This window comes from Ovis aries, chromosome 22 (assembly GCF_016772045.2).
Source record: "Ovis aries strain OAR_USU_Benz2616 breed Rambouillet chromosome 22, ARS-UI_Ramb_v3.0, whole genome shotgun sequence".
Lineage (NCBI taxonomy): Eukaryota > Metazoa > Chordata > Mammalia > Artiodactyla > Bovidae > Ovis > Ovis aries.
The window spans coordinates 13,166,218-13,187,549 of NC_056075.1; the positions used below are offsets into that span (position 1 = coordinate 13,166,218).

At 35.9% G+C, this 21,332-nt stretch overlaps 1 protein-coding gene across 4 annotated transcripts in view; it reads left to right on the forward strand.

The window, feature by feature from the left end:
* TNKS2 (tankyrase 2) overlaps window positions 1-21,332 on the forward strand; it is a 63,744-nt gene that overhangs the window by 21,553 nt on the left and 20,859 nt on the right. For 2 of the 4 annotated variants that reach the window (XM_027960494.3, XM_060405002.1), the window contains exons 5-18: window positions 162-237; window positions 607-701; window positions 2,196-2,262; window positions 3,552-3,738; window positions 4,762-4,883; window positions 7,320-7,411; window positions 7,500-7,578; window positions 10,511-10,682; window positions 12,715-12,794; window positions 15,383-15,528; window positions 16,235-16,400; window positions 17,056-17,275; window positions 20,202-20,311; window positions 20,999-21,187. In XM_027960494.3, coding sequence (XP_027816295.1) covers window positions 162-237; window positions 607-701; window positions 2,196-2,262; window positions 3,552-3,738; window positions 4,762-4,883; window positions 7,320-7,411; window positions 7,500-7,578; window positions 10,511-10,682; window positions 12,715-12,794; window positions 15,383-15,528; window positions 16,235-16,400; window positions 17,056-17,275; window positions 20,202-20,311; window positions 20,999-21,187 — 1,801 coding nt within the window. The remainder of the gene's footprint in view (window positions 1-161; window positions 238-606; window positions 702-2,195; window positions 2,263-3,551; window positions 3,739-4,761; window positions 4,884-7,319; window positions 7,412-7,499; window positions 7,579-10,510; window positions 10,683-12,714; window positions 12,795-15,382; window positions 15,529-16,234; window positions 16,401-17,055; window positions 17,276-20,201; window positions 20,312-20,998; window positions 21,188-21,332) is intronic. The other 2 variants (XM_060405003.1, XM_042238849.1) reach the window with 1 other exon arrangement.

Here is a 21,332-nt window from a genome sequence, read left to right on the forward strand (position 1 = left end):
TTATAAATATGTACCATAAATATTTTACCATATAATTTTAATTATTTTATTTTACAATAAGCAAACTCCAAAAGAGAATGAATTTCTAATAGTCACATACATGTCTCCAAATAGGATCTGATGAAGAAAACAAATTGCTAATACATTTTTTTGTATGCTAGGAGTGGCAATGAGGAAAAAATGATGGCTCTGCTTACACCATTAAATGTCAACTGTCATGCAAGTGACGGCAGAAAGGTACTTCCTTTTGCAACTAAGTTTTGTGTAACATGAAACTGTTTGTCTTTTAACTTAAAACATTTGCTGAAAATGCTCCTTTTAAGCAATAATTTGGGTTAATTCTTAATCTTAGTAAAACTTTGTTAATAATAAATGTTTAGTTAGCTTCCTGTTTGCAGTAGTGAACTTATAAACTTGTCTGCTGTGCTTTGGTATATATGTTGGATTTTGTAAAACCAAATTATTACTGTCATTTAGATAGTAATAAGTTATAAAGTAAGTTATAGAGTTTTTTTTTCAATTTCTGGTTTTATATTTGGATTTTTACCTTTTTATGTACATTTTTTAGCTGTTGAATCTCACTGATCTGTCTGTTTACTATTTCAGTCAACTCCATTGCATTTGGCAGCAGGTTACAACAGAGTAAAGATTGTACAGCTGTTGTTGCAACATGGAGCTGATGTTCATGCTAAAGATAAAGGGTAAATCAAGCATTTGAACAAAAATGAGAATTTTTTAAATGTTTCTGTCCTCATGATAATCTCTGTAATAATCTTGTAAGAATCATATTTTTTACTAAACAGCGTAAAACATTTATTGAGATTTTGTAATATGCAGATTGCTCTGAGAGAACAGGGAATTATAAACCATTAAGGCCACCACCCATAGGGCTTATACTATGTTTTAGGAGGCATGAAAAGACACCTAATAATATAAGTTCTCTCATAAGTGTGAGGTGATAAATAGAAAGGGCTAGTACTCCTATAGGAGATTTTAGGAGAGAATGCTCAGTGCTGGGTGCAGTGGTTGAGAAATCTTTCTGTGGAAGGTGATACTTCACCTGGACTCAGTTCAAGAAAACAGAGAGTTTAGGAAACATCACTCTATGCAAGAGAATGAAGGATCTTAAGCAAGGGGAATGATTCTCCTAAAAGAGGAGTTTTGAGAAAAGCACTCTGGCAGCATTGTGTTGAATAGATTGAAGAAGGAGACGAGAGGCAGAAGAACATGAGAGTGAGCATTGAGGGGGTCCAGGCGTAATGAGATCTGCAGTACTGGTAGCGGGGGAGGTGGGAGTGAAAAGAAGGCAGAGAGGCAGGAGATCCTGCAGGGTAAGAGAGTGTAAGATTTGTTGAATATCTGGATATGATGAGATAGAATAAATGAGACCATTACATTGCATCTTCTGAAGCCCAATGCATGAGACCCAATGGTACACATACTGAAATTCAGGAAAGTTGTTTGTGGGGGAAACCATTGAGTTCACTTTTAGAAGTCTTGGTTTTATGAGATGATGATGGAACTCAGGTGGCGTTAGCTAGTAGATAGGGCTCAGGTAAGAAATCATATAATCAAAATGGTGAGGAAGGCTGTGAGACTTGATGGAGGGTTCTGATAGAATCAGACAGACGTAGCCATGAGTGGCCATCTCTTAACAAAGGACATCATGGTGATTTCTGTGGTGATTAGTGAGTGATTCCCAAGGTGGAGCAGCTTAAAGATATGTCAGGATTTTAAGGTTCTGTTGTACCTTCCTGTTCAGAAAATTCTTCCTCTGTTGCCATCATGAAGGAATTGGATTTATGTTAAGGAATATAGCAGTTTTACCTTACAGAATCTTTAAAAGAAAAAGTTTCAAAGAAGACTCAGTGATTGAGTGCTGAGTTTGGAAGAGATACAGAAGTCAGTGAAAGTTGTTCAGTCATGTCCTACTTTTTGCGACCCCATGGACTATACAGTCCTTGAAATTCTGTAAGCCAGAATAATGGAGTGGGTAGCCTTTCCCTTCTCCATGGAATCTTCCGGCCCAGGGATTGAAACCAGGTTTCCCGCATTGCAGGCAGATTCTTTACCAGCTGAGCCACAAGGGAAGCCCAGAAGGTTACATAAGCCATTAGCTATTTAAATTTAAGTATGTAAGCTAAAGCATGGGGAGTCTGTAATAACACAGGGTTTTTCCCCTTCTCGTATTATAGAGATCTGGTGCCCCTGCACAATGCCTGTTCCTATGGTCATTATGAAGTAACTGAACTTCTGGTCAAGGTTAGTTCTTGTATACTTTCCTTACAGTGTGTATATGTTTTTCTTTGTGTTTTTAGTGCTTGGTAGATATAGAAGAAGTATTTATAATCATTATAAAATGTGGATTACTGATAGGTCATCTGACTGCTTTGAGATTTTTAAAACACTATAAATTTTTTAAATATAAAATAGCTTTCCTGTTTTGTGAATGTCAGACTAAGTGGTTCTTTAATTTGTAGCTAAAAGTGCAGTTCAAAGTTCTTGAAAATATCAGAAAGCAATTTTTAGTGAACCATATATTATTACAACCACTAGTTAGATTTGCAGGGCCTGCCTAGGTGTGTTGAAACAGGCTTACCTGGTAAACTTCACGTCTTCCAGTATACTGGGCAGAACGATGGGCGGCTATCGTTTAACGGACAGGTTCCTGGAACTGGCAAAAAACTTCTTGTTTAGCTCCCTGTTGGATGAGAATAGAGGCTACATACTCTTTTTGAGAGTGGATTCAAGGATGTTGCTCGCACCCATTTCTTTTTGTCCCCTAATCTCTACGTATGTATTTGACCACATTCTTTAGTCTTCTCTCTGCGTCCATTCTGCCGTTGAAACTTTTCCTCATTCTGTCAGCAGCTGTCATGGGAAGGACCTTTGTTTCCAACACCTCTGCGCTTCCTCTTGGGCATGTGCTACCACTAAATATATTTTCCCACAGAAACAACTTAATTATAGTAATTAGATACTCTGAGTGGTCCATAAGTGTTTATAAATGTGACCATAATATTATTATACGTTTAATAGTAATGCTTTTGCTTATTGTAAAACTGAATTGAACTCAACAGAATATTTGGAATGTTATTGTGGATAAGAATGAAGCATCAGATAGATTGCAGGTCTCCCACATTGCATGTGGATTCTTTACCAGCTGAGCCCCCAGAGAAGCCCGATGGTCTCATGGATATATACATTTGTCAAAACTCATCAAACTATATACTTAAGAACTATGTATTTTGCCATATATAAAGTATACCTCAGAAAAGGGAAAAACAGTTCTTATTAAATCTGAAGTTTCCTTTGTAACTGTTTTTTAACAATAAAAGAGTTAAATAGGTCCTTGTGGGTAGGCTTAGCAACTAGTGATTCTTTTTCTATGTGAGAGAAATGTATTCTCTTTTTGAAGTAACTGGGTTGAAAAGTAACCTTTGGGGACATAACCTTTTTAAGCTTGCATGATGTAAATTACACAGTCCTAATATACTAAGTTCTCTTAAAAGTTGAGCGCTAAATACATGCTTTACCCACCCCACCACCAGCATGGTGCCTGCGTAAACGCAATGGACTTGTGGCAGTTCACTCCTCTCCATGAGGCTGCTTCCAAGAACAGAGTTGAAGTGTGTTCTCTTCTCCTGAGTTACGGCGCAGATCCAACACTGCTGAATTGTCACAATAAAAGTGCTATAGACTTGGCTCCCACACCACAGTTAAAAGAAAGGTTAGCATGTAAGTATAAAATGATGAATGTTCAGCTAAACTCTTATACCAGTAACCTAAAACTTTTTGCTTCTTGGGTTTTTTTTGTAGGGGAGGAATTTTTAAATCATAGGCTATTTTCCTTAGCCATGGGTATGTATCATTGTTCTTACTAGCATATTTAATCATTAACTCTTAAGATGCTGTGAAAGGAAAGTATATTTGTATTTGCTTTTTTCAAGGCAAATGCTTTTTGTGTTGGCAGGCTTTTGGAAAGAAAGAATTTGAGTTTTGTTCCTATCTTTGATGTGACTTTCTAGTTATCTGTCATGAAGTTTTTAGGTGTTACTTGTAGGATTTCTATCTTGTAAACATAGTCCCCAGAATGTACCATCTAATATTCTTTGGTATCTGGACAATTCTGTGCTTTTCTGTTTATAACTGAAGTAGAGATAGTGGTGAGAAATAGCCACCTAATTCAGGTATATATTACTATACATGAATAGGAAACTTGTGTTAAACTGGAATTATTCTGGAATAATAAAGGAGAATGGTAGTTTCGCAAGACTTACGAATAAAAGAGAGGAATCTTGAGAAAATGCCTCATTTCTAAGTGGCTCTTAGAAATATCCGGCTTGTTTAATCCCCAGTGTGTGAGCATAACCATCTGCTATTGCTGTAATGTTAATATGGGGACTGTGATCTCCTTTTCTTTTATTTCTTTACTGAGAAAAATTCTATACTTTTGGAAAATTCTCACAACTCTCCTCTGGGAATATATTGCAATAATGCGTATACCAGACCAAAATAGACTTTGAATTGGCCATCTTGTTACTCATGGGAATGAACTGAGTCATAACCAAGGGGCACTGGAGTACCACTGACTCCCTTTCCAAGGGTTATATTTGGAGACTATCTTTCAAGCTTCAGTCTGGCTACTTTGGTAGATAATTTTGAAAATAAGTTTAAGAAAAATACTATGTCTCTTTTACAAGGTAAGTTTCATAAATTTGATCATTTTTATGCCAATTTAAATGCTTCTTCTTCATCTAGATGAATTTAAAGGCCACTCCTTGCTTCAGGCGGCACGGGAAGCTGATGTTACACGAATCAAAAAACATCTCTCTCTGGAAATGGTGAACTTTAAGCATCCTCAAACACATGAAACAGCATTGGTAATTATTCAGATTTAAGTCTTTAAAATGAAATAGCCAGAAACATTCTAAGTTAATCATAATGCCCTGCTTTTGGTGATACTGGATAACTGACATAATGCTCTACTTTTAGTAATAGTGTTATTCTAAAAATCTGTGCTTTTTAAGAATTAGTGCCTCTGGATATATAAAGAAATATTTCAAACAATGCAGAAAAACAGACAACCTCATCCCCTCAGTGGCAACCCACTCCAGTATTCTTGCCTTGAGAATTCCATGGACAGAGGAGCCTGGTGGGCCACAGTCCATGGGGTTGCAAAGAGTTGGACATACTGAGCGACTAATATATCCCCTCAAAAGGCAATACAGTTGTTCATTTGTGCATCCTTCTCGACAAAAACTTTATCACATACTGGCATATATTATATGTGACTTTTCTATTATAATCATCTCATTTGCTTTTTTTATTATAAAAAGCATAAGTGGTTATGGTTGAAAATTTGGAACTCACTGAACAGTTAATCTTGCCGTCAAGATAAAAACCACCTGGTTCTCCTTTTGTTATTGTAATTTTTTTTTTTTTTTTCAGAATTAGATCTAAGTCTGTATATGTTCCCTTTATACTTGTGAATAAACTATCTGTGTGAGTAGAGTCAGTTTCCCTGATGGAGGTAATGTCAGCTCTCTGGTTCTGTAACAAAGTAGATGAGAACTGGGCAGTGTATGGAAAAGCAGTAAGAAAAAAATGGAAGTGACTAAAGATAAGTGTTAGAAGATCAGAAGGAGAATGTGGTAATCAGAGGCTACTTTAGAAGTAGAAATTTAAAAGGAGCAAAGCTTTGTGAGTCGCAGAATGTACTTTCAATGAGGGAAGATGACAATAAGTAAATTAATGTCTTTGGGGAAGATTTAATTGTAGCTTCCTCACCTTTTATGGCTAATGTTCATCCTTATGCCATGATACAGGGCATGAAGTTTATTTAGGAACCTATCTATAAAGTATTTTAGGCCTTTTTGCTACTTTACCAAAAAACAGAAATCCATGTTAAAAAAAAAAAAACAGCATAGTTGCAGACTGATAAGAAATAACAGTGCAAAATTTAAATCATGACAGCATCAAGATGGTACAGGGGAATTTGGGAAAATTGACATGGGAAATTTGCCAGTCTGAAGAATTAATTCTACATTTTGTTTCCCCTTAAGCTTTCTGCTAATAAACTGCTCATTTTTGTGATTAGCCTTAGAATACAAGGAATTAACTGTTGGTAGACATTGTATTGCAGAGGCAGTGTCTTCTGAGTTTCGAGGTCCCAGGCCCTGCCGGTAAAAGGATGAGGCAGAAGAGAAAGGGTGCAATTTGAAATGGATAAGCTCAAGAATTCTTGAATAGAAACTATTTTCCATTCTCTGTGCCATCTTGATAGATGTCCTGGGATGCTTATTCAAAACACACCAAAAGAGCTGTATTCACCAGTTAGAAATGATGTTACTAAGGGCAAAGGAATGAGTTTGGTGATAGCAACAGTATCAGAATGAATCTGAAGCAAAGCCATGAAGATCAGATAAGCTTTATAATTAGCAACAAGTTAAAATCAGACACATTCATGTATACTGTGTTTGGAGGTATGTGCAAGTTTCCTTGACAGTTATCCAGAAGTTTTATTCCATGAATTCTCAGGTTTCAGTTTTAACTTAACATTCATACATTGATTAAGTCATTCACTCACTGACATTTATTGAACACCTGTTGTGTATGAGTACAATCCTGGATGTTGGGGAGATAAAGATCTGCGGCATGACCATGAGGGTTTTACTGGGTTTTTGACTGGCGAATCCCTGCCTCCTGTCTCCCTGCCTGATGCATCATAGACATAGATCCTGAAGCCTCCAGGTCAGACTGTATCAGTTTCCGCCACCAATTTTACCAAACAGGTAATCCAGGGTCCTTATTCTGCTAGAGCAACTCATTGAGAAAGAAATACCACCTAGTTTGTCAGCTATTCTGGGAGTGTTTTTGCCAAGCAGAATCCAGAGCTGACAGACACTGTGCTATTTCTTCATTAAAGAAATCCCAACCTTTGGAGTGTTTTATTAACCTTTAAAAAATAACATAAACACCATGCTCTTTGGGAACAGTTTTGAAAGGACTGTTGATCACAGTTTGAGGTTTTCATCACAGCAGTGGTAGCTTTTGCAGAGATATAGGGCAACTATAAAGCTTGATCAAAATATTTAATAACATATCACCTGGTAAATAGGATTTTTAGGCCCTGTCAGAATTTGGTAATCATAGCACGTTCTATCCAATAGAAAGTCTTTGAAGAGCAAAGTTAAGTCAAAAGTGAAACAAAGACATGAAATAACTAACACCTTGATTATTTTTGGTTGGAAACACGAATATTCTTTAAAAAGTCAGTTGTATAGTCCTTGATTAATGCTGCAATTTAAATTATCTAGCATTGTGCTGCCGCATCTCCATATCCCAAAAGAAAGCAAATATGTGAACTGTTGCTAAGAAAAGGAGCCAACATCAACGAAAAGACTAAAGAGTAAGTTTGCTTTTAATAATTAAAAATTATTGACTCTCTTGTTTTCTGGAAAATACATTCATTGTCCGGCTGACTTTTTCTCTTTAAGATTCTTGACTCCTCTGCACGTGGCTTCTGAGAAAGCTCATAACGATGTTGTCGAAGTAGTGGTGAAGCATGAAGCAAAGGTATACTTCATTTTTGGTAATTTTTGATAGTCCAGTGAGTTGTTTCTGATTTTGTAGATAAAATGCCTGATTTCCTAAACTATCTACTCTCTCCTAAGTATTAGTTTTTCCCTCAAAATAGTTCTGCAGATACTTTTTTCTGTATCTTTTTGCTAGAAAAATCTGTGGATTTACTCAAAGAAACATTATTCCTGTATATCCTTCCTTCACCCTTCCTGTTAATCACACCCCACTGGTCAAGTTATTCTTCTTTTTCTAACAGTAAACTCTTTAGAGTATCCCTAGCCAGACATATTTATTCTGGAATTCTGTTCTGGTATCTTCTGTTCCTTGCTTACCATGATAACTCCTATTATTTACCCCAGCCACAGTCTCTCTTACCCTCTGTTATTTCTGCCAGAGAACATGGAACAGAAGGAAATAAATTATTTAAATAAGTTGACTAAAAAGATAGCTCCTCACATTGTGAAGCTGCTATTCTATAGTTGGCACTTGTACAAAAAGCATTTTTTTAAAAATCAATCACAAAAGTCATTCACTCCAGAGCATTCAGGAGAGAAATGTTTTCTTTATAAGAGTTACACTTTTTATTAGGAGAATATTATTTTTCTATTTATAGAAATGGTATACTTAAGTTTAAAAGTCAAGTTGATTCCACTGTGTTGGACACCGTAAGCTTAGATAATATCATATCAGCTGTACCTCCAAAAAAAGTTAAGTAGACTTAGAGAAGATAAAGTGTTTTATTCATGGAATAGTTAGGTTTTCATCAAGGCTAAAAGTCATCATTTCTTACTCAGGAACTTTAAAAAAATGTTCTCAATAAACAATAAACATAGCATCCCAGATTGGAAGAGATAACAGTCATTTAATTCAACAGTTTTCAGTTTTCTTAGCCACAGATCTTTGTCGTCTTCAAACAAAATCTTGGTAGAAATACATTATATAATAGAATTGAGCTGCTCTGATGAAGGGAGAAGAAAGAAATAGAGATCCCTTTACCCCTTGGGGGCCCCTGAGGCTCTTCTCTAAGTGAACTTTGCAGAATGGTTTTCTAAGCTGTCCTTTCTTGTGTTTCCACTCAAGGAACCACTTCAAATTCTTCAGTTTTTTTTTAATGTTGCCTCCCAGTGTTCTAATTTCTCTCTTATTTGGGGGAATTCTTAATAATGTATAATTTCAATCTTTCCTATTGTAAAGTATTTAAAAAATAAAGTTTATTTCTGCTTGACTGCTTGGCATATCTCATTTGTCTGTCTGTTCTATAACTTTTTGTTGATTGCTTCTTTTCTTACATGTGGTGTGTTACTTGAAGACTATCTGGATGCATATTAAATTTGAGTTGCATAACTCAATGAAAAATCTTGGCTAGGGTGACCAACCATCCTAATCCTCAAACTGAGGGATTTCTGGGAACACAAGACTTTAAGTGCTAAGACCAGAAATATCCCAGCCAAACTAGGACAAGTTGGTCACCCTAATATTGACACAGAATGGCAACCAAATAAAGTTTTCAAGTGGATATAGTTCACATTTCAGTGAATGTGAGTTCATGAATAAATAGATAAGTTGCTCTGAGCATTTTAAGTTGATTTTTCTGATTCTGTAAGCATGGAGACTAGCTTTTTGTAGGTTAGTTTTAGAGTTATTGAGACAGTCTTACTATATAATCCTGTTTAGATGTTCTCCAGTTCCATGAATGTGAATTGGATAGTGAGTGTCTCAAAACACACTAGTGGTCACATAATTACTGAGTAATTTTATTTTTCAGTTATGTTCTGAAGAATTATTTTCCAGGGTGGCAGGGGAGGGAGTTGGTGGGTTGGGAATGAGATAGAAGGTGATCTTTTTATTATTACTATGAAAATTTTCAAAAATACAGCCAAGTTGAGAGAGTTTTACAGAGTATAACTATATACTTGCTATATAAATTCTACCACTAGCTTTTTACCATATTGTTTCCTTACATATCCATCAATTTTTCCCTCTTATCAGTATCTTATATTTTTTGACACACTTCAAAGTAATTTGCAAGTTACTATATACATCTCCCTAAATTCTGTTAATAGGCATCAACTAGAGGTCAATATTTGTTCACCGTTTTTCTCTGGATGTGAATTTACGTGCAATGAAATGTACAGCTCTTAAATGTACATTTACTGAATTTTGCCTAATGCAAACACCTGTGTAACCAAACCTCTTGAAGATAGAGAGCATAACCACATGGCAGAGACAGTGTCCCATCCAAGGCAGTCTCCTTGCCTAGAGGCAACAGCCGTTTGGATTTTTTCTACAGTAGATTAATTTACCACTTTGGACCTTCATGTCCATGAGATTGTACAATATTCATTGACTCTTTTGTGTCAAACGTTTTTTCACTCAGGTTAATGTTTAGGTGATTCAGCAGTAACAATAATTCTTTTTATTGCTGAGAAGTATTCCATTGTGTGAATATACTGTAGTGTCTTTGTCTTTGTACAGATTGTATGTTAAATGATAAACAAGATAGAAGATTAAGCCAATAGAATAAGTATTTTAATGCTAATTTAGTGTCTGACTTTGTTATCTGTTATCTCGGGGTTAGTCTCCACATTTCTGCACCTTAGTGATCCTTAAAAATATATGCATTAGACTTCCTAGGCAATGTCTGTAAATGTGATGAATCTATGAATGCTTCAATGCTAAACACAACTATTATTCAACATCTTAAACTTTTAATCCAAAATTGGGTCTCCTGATGTCAGCCGTCATGAATTGGTGAATTTGTACTCTAAATTTGAGAGAAAATACTTTCTTTGTCACTGGATAATAGTCTTTATAAGAGAATACTTGGGCATTTTTAAGTTAGTAACAAGTGTTGAACCTGAACCCATAATTAGAGCATTTAAAATTTTGTACCACAGGCTAATTTCCGTTTTTTCTGATTGTTAAGGTTAATGCTCTGGATAATCTCGGTCAGACTTCTCTGCACAGAGCTGCACATTGTGGTCATCTGCAGACTTGCCGCTTACTCCTGAGCTATGGGTGTGATCCTAACATCATATCCCTTCAGGGCTTTACTGCCTTACAGATGGGAAATGAAAATGTGCAGCAACTTCTTCAAGGTATTGAATACTTCAGTGAAATTATTTTTTCAGTTAACTTTTAAATTTTTTCATATATCATGTAGGAGTTGGTAGTAAAAAGAAAAATTTTCAAAATTATTGGCTGCTATTTCTTCTTGATCAGCTCGTTGTAGTCAGTGCCTCCATGTTGTTAAGTCTTTTTCCCAGTAGTGTTTGCTACTGATCTTTGCTGAGTAAATAGCTGGCTCTTAAGTTTTTATCTAGAAAGGTTTTAAGAGTGAGATGCAATAGTTGCTATTTCTTTTTAAAGAGAGGGAAACTGAAGAGGGTAGCTATCTCCTAGTAGAGCAACCAGAGCTATAAATAATACGCTTAGAGGCCAGTCCTGCCTGTTCACTCCTCTAGATCCTTTACATAAGGCATATAGAATCTGTACACAGTAACCAACTATTTGACTTATGTTTGAATACACTGATATTCATTTTAAATTCAAATCAACTTATATTCAATATCTACACATTTGGCATAGGTTAAACATTTCAGCCTAGAATTCTGGTCCCTTCCAATTAAAGATAAATAAAAGAAATATGGTCCCATAATTTCAAAGTGTCTTTGCCTACATCTCTGTATTTTACTAGACATTAATAAAACCTCTTTGACACCTCAGAGCTCAAATGAGAAGAAATGTAACAGACCAAGTGTTTTGTACCTTTAATAGTCCCCCTTGATGATCCTTATGCCTGTGGTTTAGAAGCCCCATTTTGAGAAAACACTGCTTGAATAGATAAAGGCAGATTAATAAGATCTCCTGGGAACTTCTAAAATTCTGAACTACAAGACTGCTCTCAGAATTGCCTTTACTTTCCCATCTACCATGCGTGTGTTTCAGTGTCAGAGTTGAGGGTAATAGCATTAGTTCTGTTCAGTTACCTGGTGATGGACATTTACAGTCTTGCTTTTATGCTACATGCTATACATTACCTTTCCAGTGAGTTTCTTAAAGTGGAATTTCTGAGTCAAGGTTAACATAATTGTTAAATCATCTCCTAGAAAGGCTGTTATGTACCATTTTACATTCCTATTAATAGTTTATGACAGGACCTGTTTTCCTTGTCAGCCCCAGATATTATGATTCTTTATAATTTCCTTGGGTGAGTGTGTGTGAGTGATTGTGTGTATGTTTGTATTACAGAAGTAATAGGTGCTTTTTTAAAATGCAAATTATAGAAGTATTGACAGTGTAACTCTTTCATTTGCTCTTTGTCCACTAATGGATGAAAGAAAAGCCTAGTATATCATTTTAATTTGCATTTCCAACGTGTATGCTGCAATATTTTTTCCAATTTTGTTTTTTGCCTATAATTTTGTTTAGTTTTATTTTGTTGTCTGACAGATATTTTTCCAAATCAGTTTTGGTTCTGCCTTTGATGTACTTGCTTTAGGATGCTTTTCTATTTCAAGATAAATATTCACCTATTTTTTAAAATATTTTTAAGTTTTAATTTTTCATATGTAGCATCTTTAACCCATCTGAAGTTTATTTGTTCTAAGATACAAGGTATATGTTTTCTTCCTTTCTTTTGAGATTTAAAATGAGCTATAAAACAGAGTTTCAGACCTGAAAATAACTTCACTTGTTTCTAATCCAATGTCTTTTGTCTTTTTAGAACTGGAACAATCTGAGGCCCAGAAAGTTCAAATGACTTGTTCCAATTCAGATAGCTAGTCAATGGCAGAACCATGGGGAGATGTCTAGCTGTTGCTCTCCTTATTTAATACTTTACCACCAGTCACTGACTTCGTTATAGAGTAATCTTCTGTTACCTATTTTATATTCCATTATGTTGCCTAAATCTCATTTTATAGTTATTATTCATATACATTTCACATATGTGATGTTTCCAAAAAAATTTATACTGCTTTTCCCGTACTACTATGGAGATTTCCTACATAATTGCCATCAAACTGTGAAAGGAACTTTACTCTGAAATAAGATGCCTCCCTTAAAACTTGGTCCCATCTTCCAAATAGAAGTTAATCACTCTTTCCTTCTCTTTTTTTTTAATTTTAGAGGGTATCCCATTAGGTAATTCAGAAGCAGACAGACAGTTGCTGGAAGCTGCAAAGGCTGGAGATGTAGAAACTGTAAAAGTAAGACATGATCTTATGGTTTTTCTAAACATTGGGTTTTTATTTTGACAGTGTTTAATGAATCCATACTGTTAAAATGAAAAAATCTAGTTATTTGTTCTGTTAAAATAAAAAAATCTAGTTATTTATATGTGCATTGTTTTAAAAGGTAAATAATGGTAATTCTGCTCTGCAAATAAGGATCATTGAGTAATGAAAGAAACTTTAGTATCACACCCATCTCAGTAAATATATCACAGTTATAAATGTAGATAATGACGTGTTTATGGAAATGCATTTTGTTTACAGCATGTTTCATGATTAAATAATTCTTTAATAAAACAATGTTAATTTCAATTTCCAAAGCTAGTAGGAGGGAAGAAGCCCTGTTATGTCCTCCTCCCACAACAGACTTTCAAAAAAATGCTTGGTCCTATTTGAGGGATCATTGATAGGTAATAAGTTTCATTAAAAGCTAAAATTATTGATTTGATTCATGGCAGAAGTCTCCATTTGAAGCAGTTTCACTATATTTCTCTATGGTGTTCTTAATCCTGAGTAGACCTACCCCACAAAGTAAATTTTAGATTTCTTGAGAATGAAACGATGTGATTAATGGTCTCATCAGAGCTTGAGCTCTGAGGATATTTATTCACTGTGCTTTCAAATCAAGAGATTTCTGAAAGTTAATTTTAAAAGTCCATGTGCTGTTTTCCTCCTGATTTATCTGTGTAGATAGTACAGCCATCTCCAGGTAACTTCAGATTTCATTCAAGAAAAATGCTATTATGCAGTTTTATTATTTGACTTGTTTTGTAGTTATGTTCTCATGCCCTTAATTAGGAGGTTAATATGGTATTGAAAGAGGGATTTTGTTTCTCTTACTGGCTAATGAATGACTTACAGAAAAACAAAGCACTCAAGTTAAGGTTAGTGAGCTGTTTGTTCTTGGAGGAAATGATAAGTTGTGTTAGATGGGCAGGTGGAGTTAAAGTCAGGTAGCTGATTTTTATGTGTGTTGGGTAGAGGTGATGATAAATTGTAATGCTCATCCATTTACATATATTAAAGAGCATAAAACTATGTTCAGTACACCTACTATTAAAAACCAGACTTTGTTTTCATAAAGATAAAAGAAGACTGTAGGAAGAAACCGATGAAGTGAGGATGAGACTGGGTGCAGGAATTGTACTTAGAGAATGAAATAATGCCATTTAATTGAGGAGGACCTTCTTCTCTCCCTGTGATAGGCATTAGGCTGTAAGTCACTCACTGGAAGTTTATCTCCGTCAACCTTTCTGTTCCTTGTGCATCACCGAGACAGTGCCACCTGCATATTTCCCAGTGAACACTTAATTACGTCCTTGGCTGTGTTTGTTTACTGGTGAGCTGTCAGGCTAGGTACTTAGACACCGTAGAGAACTTCTCTGAATGGACAAAATTAAACTTGAGAGCTAGGGAGTTAGCGTGGCCAGTGATAACTACTAAATCTAGCAGCAGCACTTGACACGTGTTGAAAATACTTATTCCCTAGAGCCGACTTCAGACCCACAAAACACCCTTTCTCGGTGATGGAACACGGAGTGTGTGTATCTAACAAGCTCTCATGTGGAAAGCCGCTGAATAGCTTTATCAGACCTGTTATTAAACCCGTTGAGGTAAAACCACTGATCCTGGCTCCTTTGGTTTATTAGGCTTAGCTTATCTCTTCTTTTAGGGTAAGCTAATAAAAAAGAGAAAGGATTTTTACTCATATTCTTTTATTCTAAAATGTTCTTTTGACTTTTTTTTTAAACACCATGATTTATTATCTGCTTCTTTCTTTCCTCAGATATTCATACTTTTCATGCAAAATACCCTTGAGTATTTTGAGTGTTACAGCTTTTCTCAGCCAAGCTTCCTCATCTAAACAGCAACCAAAAAAACATAAAAACTTCAGAGGGACTTTTCTTAATTCTCCCAAGGATGGTACATAACCAATAGCATTCTGTTAATTCATTCATTCCATATAGTACAGTATAATTCTCTAGGTGTAATCCCTTGACAGCATCAGCATCATATGGGAGCTTGTTAGAAATGCAACTTCTTAGGCCCAGTCCCAGACATCTGGAGACTGGACCCAATGCACATGAAAATTTGAGAACCACTGTTCTAGAACAGTACTCCTCAGACTTTTAATGTGCTTACAGATCACCTGGAGATCATGTCAGAATATAGATTCTGATTCAGTAGGTCGGAGTGTCTGAGAATCTTGAGTTTGTAACAAGTCCCCAGGTGATGCCAGTGCTTCTGTGGTCCAGTGTGTCTGTATATATATTTGCCACAAAATGGAAATTACTGTTGCTAACTGGTACTTAACATTTCCTTTATGTAAATAGTAGTAATCGTAATAATAAAATTTACCCACTAGCTCTAGCAAAAGAAGATGATTCCAGATAAGAGGACCAGAGGGATTGCCAATAAAGGACAAGATGAAATAAGAATAAATAGCAGAGTGTCTGAGAAATTTGATGAGACGAAATAAATGAGGGATTTGAAATTTCTACTAGATGAGTGAAAACGAGCAGTCAGAGTATAGCGTCATGTGTACACTGTGTTGCGTCCTACAGAAACTGTGCACTGTTCAGAGCGTCAACTGCAGAGACATTGAAGGGCGTCAGTCTACACCGCTCCATTTTGCAGCTGGCTACAACCGGGTGTCTGTGGTGGAATATCTGCTCCAACACGGAGCTGACGTGCACGCAAAAGATAAAGGGCAAGTACTAGCCATTGCTGTGGCCTTTCTGTGCCTTTATCTGACCTTCTTAGGAAAATCTGAAAACGTTTGTATGAGATGGTGGTTCTTTTATTTTCAGAGAAGTCTCTTCTCCAACATTGGCTTAAATATATTTCTTAATTTCAGTTAAGATTTTATGATTTTTATGAAGTAGCATTTTTATGAAGACTTAGTTGCTTAATGCCTTGTTATTTTATAATAGCCAAGGAGAATGCAACAGTAGTGTGATACTGATTTTTAATGTAGTAAATATTCTAGTTTGCATTGAGGATACTTGATTTCTTCCAGTTTATAGTAATTAAAAATAAAATACTTCTTGGGAATCCCCTGTTGGTTCAGTGGTTCTCACTGCCATGGCCCCAGGTTCAGCTCAGTCCCTGGTGAGGGAACTAAAATCCCATAACTGATATGTGGCCAAAAGAGAAAAATAAATTAAAGTATATAATTCTTAATCCTAGATATTGCGAAATAGATGCTTGTTATGTTCCCTGCAATTTTAACTATTTTAAAAATTTCCTCTCTGCCCCTGTCAAAGTAATTCCATTTCTGCTTACAATAAATTTATGTTCTATAAATTAAAATCAGTAAAATTTCTTGTGCAGTTCAGTAAGTTTATCATCTCTGTGTAGTTATTTAAATTAAATTATATCTTTGTGTTGTGTTTTTTATTTAACTTTCATTTCAGAGGCCTTGTACCTTTGCACAATGCATGTTCTTATGGACATTATGAAGTTGCAGAACTTCTTGTTAAGCATGGAGCAGTGGTTAATGTAGCTGACTTATGGAAATTCACACCTTTACATGAAGCTGCAGCCAAAGGAAAATATGAAATTTGCAAACTTCTGCTTCAGGTATATTCAAGTATTTACGGACAGGGTATATAATGTAGAATATTATATTACTTGTAACTCCAAACTTTAATAGTAAAGGGATAGGAAGCAGAACTAATCCTGTACCTAGACTTCAGAATAAATGTCATAAACAGGGAGGTGGGAGGGGGGTTCATGTTTGGGAACGCATGTAAGAATTAAAGATTTTAAAATTTTAAAAATAAAAAACTAAAAAATAAATAAATAAATAAATAAATAAATGTTATAAACACTATAAGCCAGGTTTATTTAGCAATAATGAAACTGATAGTACGTTGGTATCTGCACTGGTACCAGTGTAGGTATTTTACAGTAAAAACACAACTGTAGTTAAATTTATACTTTATACAAACATTGAAATGTTTGTGAAAACTAAAAATAGCATATGTGAAAGGTAATCTTTAATGAAATAGTTTGTTTTGAACGTAGTTTAAAATTTTGGTTATATTCTTGCATTATTAAAGCTCAGTAGCATTTAAGTGTGTATTTTTTATTGTAATTTTTTGTGTATTAAGCATTGTTAACAGTCCTGTTAACCCTTAAGGCAGAGTCTCTGTATAAAATAGATTGACTGTTTTCTCGTTATCCAAAGGCAAACTTAAGCCAAACCTTCCCTTTCTGGTTTTCACATGCCCAGCATGGTGCAGACCCCACAAAGAAAAACAGAGATGGAAATACTCCTTTGGATCTGGTTAAAGAAGGAGATACAGATATTCAAGATCTACTTAGGGGAGATGCAGCTTTATTGGATGCTGCCAAGAAGGGTTGTTTAGCCAGAGTAAAGAAATTGTCTTCACCAGATAATGTAAATTGCCGTGATACACAAGGCCGACATTCGACACCCTTACATTTAGCAGGTAGGTGAATGAAGTGTCACAGATTTAGGCTGGTACATCTAAAATTCATTTTACCTGAGTAAAATATTTCCTGTAAGTAAATTTGAAAGATTTGACTCAGGCGTCTTCTAATACCATTATACGCTAGCGTGTTTGTACAGGCCCGTGTTCTCTTGAGTATAGCAATTTGCATTTAGTAAGAATAATTGAAAGAGGCTTTGCCAGTCTCCATGTGCTTCAGAGAAGGCAATGGCACCCCACTCCAGTACTCTTGCCTGGAAAATCCCTGGTAGGCTGCAGTCCATGGGGTCGCGAAGAGTCGGGCATGACTGAGCGACTTCCCTTTCACTTTTCACTTTCATGCATTGGAGAGGAAATGGCAACCCGCTCCAGTGTTCTTGCCAGGGACAGGGGATCTATGGGATCACACGGAGTCGGACACGACTGAAGTGACTTAGCAGCAGCAGCAACAGAGCATGTGCTTTACAACCTTTATTCCAAGTCATCATGTTGTTTGAATCATCTTTGGTGAATGTGTTTTCACTGTAGAAGCTTTAAAAATATGCCTGCTTGAGTCAGCCTTCCTGATGGGAAGTTAAAATTTTCCATTCTTCTAATGATAGTTGTTAAATGGAAGCAGAAAAAAGGCTTTAGACTTCCAAAAGTTACATAAAATTCTTGTTATTTTTTGTTTTAGTTTGTAAGGCCTGCCTTAACAGATTGCCACAGACTAGGTGGCTTAAACAACAGAAATGTATTTTCTCAGCTTTGGAAATGTTGGCAGGATAGGTTTTTTCTGAGGCCTCAGTCCGTGGCTTGCAGATGGCCACCTCTGTCTGAGTCCTCACATGGCCTTTTCTGTGTATATGTGCATCCCTGGTGTCTTCTCTGTCCTGACTTCCTCCTCTTATGCTGAATTAGGGCTGACCCTCACGGCCCTGTTTTAACTGAATTATCTCTTAAAAGGCTTTGTCTTCAAGTACAGTCACATTCTAAGGTACTAATGATTAGGGCTTCACCACGGGAAATTTGGGGGATATAGTTGAGTACCTAACTTTTGTTTTGAGTTTCACCCATGAAACTGGCACAGTCTGTCTTTGTCTTCCCTGCGTGTAGTGCAGCACTGTGATTTCAGCACAGCTTTCTGAGCTGCACTGGAGGTGCTAGCAGGACTTCCCTGGCAGTCTAGAGGTTAAGACTCTGTGCTTCCACTCCAGGGGCATGGGTTCAGTCCCAGATCAGAGAACTAAGATCCCACATGCCTCGTGGCCAAAAAATAGTACTAATTTTTAAATAAAAATTCATAAACCTTTAAAAAAAGAAGAAAAAGTTGCTAGGGAATGGGTCATTAAAAGCACTGAGCTTCCAGTCTTTTAGTGGAGTTGCATCATAGGCATGTTTGACCCATAGAGATTCATATAAATATACATGGTTTAAAGAGAGAAAAAAGGAATGTAGGTGTTTCTGCCACTTTGTGTAATGTGGGAAGTACTCTTCTCTCACTTCCTTTCAGTCTCACATCGTGAGCAACTATGTTCCTAGGGAATTTTTTTATTTTTTGGCCATGCCTGGTGTGGCATGCAGGATCTTAGTTTCCCAACCAGGTATCAAACCCAGGCCCCCTACAATGGAAGCACAGAGTCTCAGCCATTTTCACCAGCTAAATCCCATAAGAGATCATTTTAGTGTTTATGGTTTAGACCTTTAAATTATGACCCCTTGTGAGTTGGGACCCCACAGGCCAAGGGTAAGAATTGCTCCATCTCTGTGTCTTGTAGAGCATTTTGGAAGTGATAAACCACAAATGCTAACAAAGTGAGGTAAGACTTTTCTTCCTCTGGCAATCAGGAGTCAGTAGTCCATGTAAGAGAAAATGTGGCCTGATCTCAGATTTGGATTGCGCTGTGCATAGTTATTTACATAGGCTTTGAATCTTTATGGTAGCTTATCTAGAACACTGAGTATTACTTTGTAAGTCGGTGTTATCTTTGTGAGTGACAAATACATTGTACACACAGAATGTTTCTCACTTATGTAGCAGTATGCTTTGAGACATGGAAGGACTTTGGATTTGGTGTATTTAGCTTATGGTAGCTTTGTTTTTCTTGATCTTACTGAAATTTTTTTTTTTGCTTTAGATATCTCAGCAAAGGCTGAAAACTTCAGTAAAAGTGAATGAATTATATACTTTGAGCTTTTTAAAGTATCAAGTGATAGCTGATTTTATGTTGGCAAAGTTAAATTCCAGATTTGCTTTCAAACTATGATTATGTGTCAGATACAATATATCAATACATACTTTTTTTTTTTTTTTTTTTTTTTTACCAAGAACACGTACTAAGATAGCTGTCGGTTCCCCAGATGACAGCTGGGGGATTATAGTACATTTATAAAATACTCAGCCTTACTACTTCATGGCTTTAGCAGCAGTGGATTCTGCTGCCCACAGAGATGTGTTCCCTTACATTCTCTCTGGCAAAAAGCATGTCTTTGTGATCTTCTGAGGAAGTGGGACCCCAAGACCCACTGATGTGTTGTCTTCTGCTCTGCCAGCCACTTCTGTTCCTAACTTCATTTTTGTATGATTGGATGCCTTTTGCTTGCAGCCTTGAGACCATTTACCTGAGTTCAGGAAGTTGTATATACAATAACCATGAAGGCAGGGACTTTGGTAAGAAGGTTTTAAAAGAAACGATTTAAGTAAATCAACCACTATAACTTTAGAATCTCAAAAAGAAATGAATTTCATCTCTGAAAACTTCCAACTTGAGGCCAGTGGGCAATTTTTTTTCATAAGCTGAATCTTTAATAGATTCCATTGGAGAATTTCAGACTTCTATAAAATCTCTTATTTTAAAAATCCTATCTTTTAGAAATAGATATATACATATATGTAGCTATTTTTATATTAACAAGTAAAAGTAATTTTACTTCTTTTCTAAACTAGCTGGTTATAATAATTTAGAAGTTGCGGAGTATCTCCTACAACATGGAGCTGACGTGAATGCTCAGGACAAAGGAGGACTTATTCCTTTACACAATGCAGCATCTTATGGCGTAAGTTCTTTCATGTTAGCTTTTAAAATGTCGGAAGTTTTCTCAGTGAAAATCAGTATTACAACGCAAGGGAAATTTAGTTTTACTTTCTCGTTTTACAGAGAAGTAAATACGAGCGCTAAAGATTAAATAACTTCTAAGTTTCAATGCTCAGGCAGTTGTAGCTTGCTGGGAGCTTGCTGTGTAACATGGAACATTTGTCTTTTGTTATTTTACCTTCCTTAGCATACATCTCTTATTTTCAGTGAGATGTTAATGATTTTGTTTGTTTGTTGGTACCCAGAAAATCCACTGGGATTCGTATAAATCTGTTGAGATCAGATACATTGTTTCAGACTTACATTTAATAGCCTTGAATATTAATCATCAGTATTGACCATCTTCAGTTGATTAATTAAGGAAGGCTGCAGGTTTATAAATTGATGTTTAGCCGTTATAACACTTAAATGAGATATTGTTAAAGTTCCATTAGTTTAGTTTCTTTCTGTGTAGTAGTAGTGCCTATTTTCTAGATATTTTCTCAAGTTATATAAATACCTACTACTGTAATTTCTAATCAATAGCCCATAAATTTTGATGGAGAAAAAACACAGTTTTTCATTTCTAGAGTATAGCTAGTGTCTTTTTAAGAACTACAATATAATAAAGTAATAATTCAGACTATAACAGGTTCATTTTCTTTTACAGCATGTAGATGTAGCAGCTTTGCTAATAAAATATAATGCGTGTGTCAATGCTACGGACAAATGGGCTTTCACACCTTTGCACGAGGCAGCCCAGAAGGGACGAACACAGCTTTGTGCATTATTGTTGGCCCATGGAGCTGATCCAACTCTTAAAAATCAGGAAGGACAAACACCTTTAGATTTAGTTTCAGTAAGTGATGGGATTTTTGAAAAATCTCAGTGCTTTCCTGACGTTTTGAAAATTCCCTTGGTGTATATATATATATAATGTCATCATGGTGAATGTGGCAAAATCTGGCGTTTGGCTTGGTTTAAATTTTGGCTCTCTTTGGTAT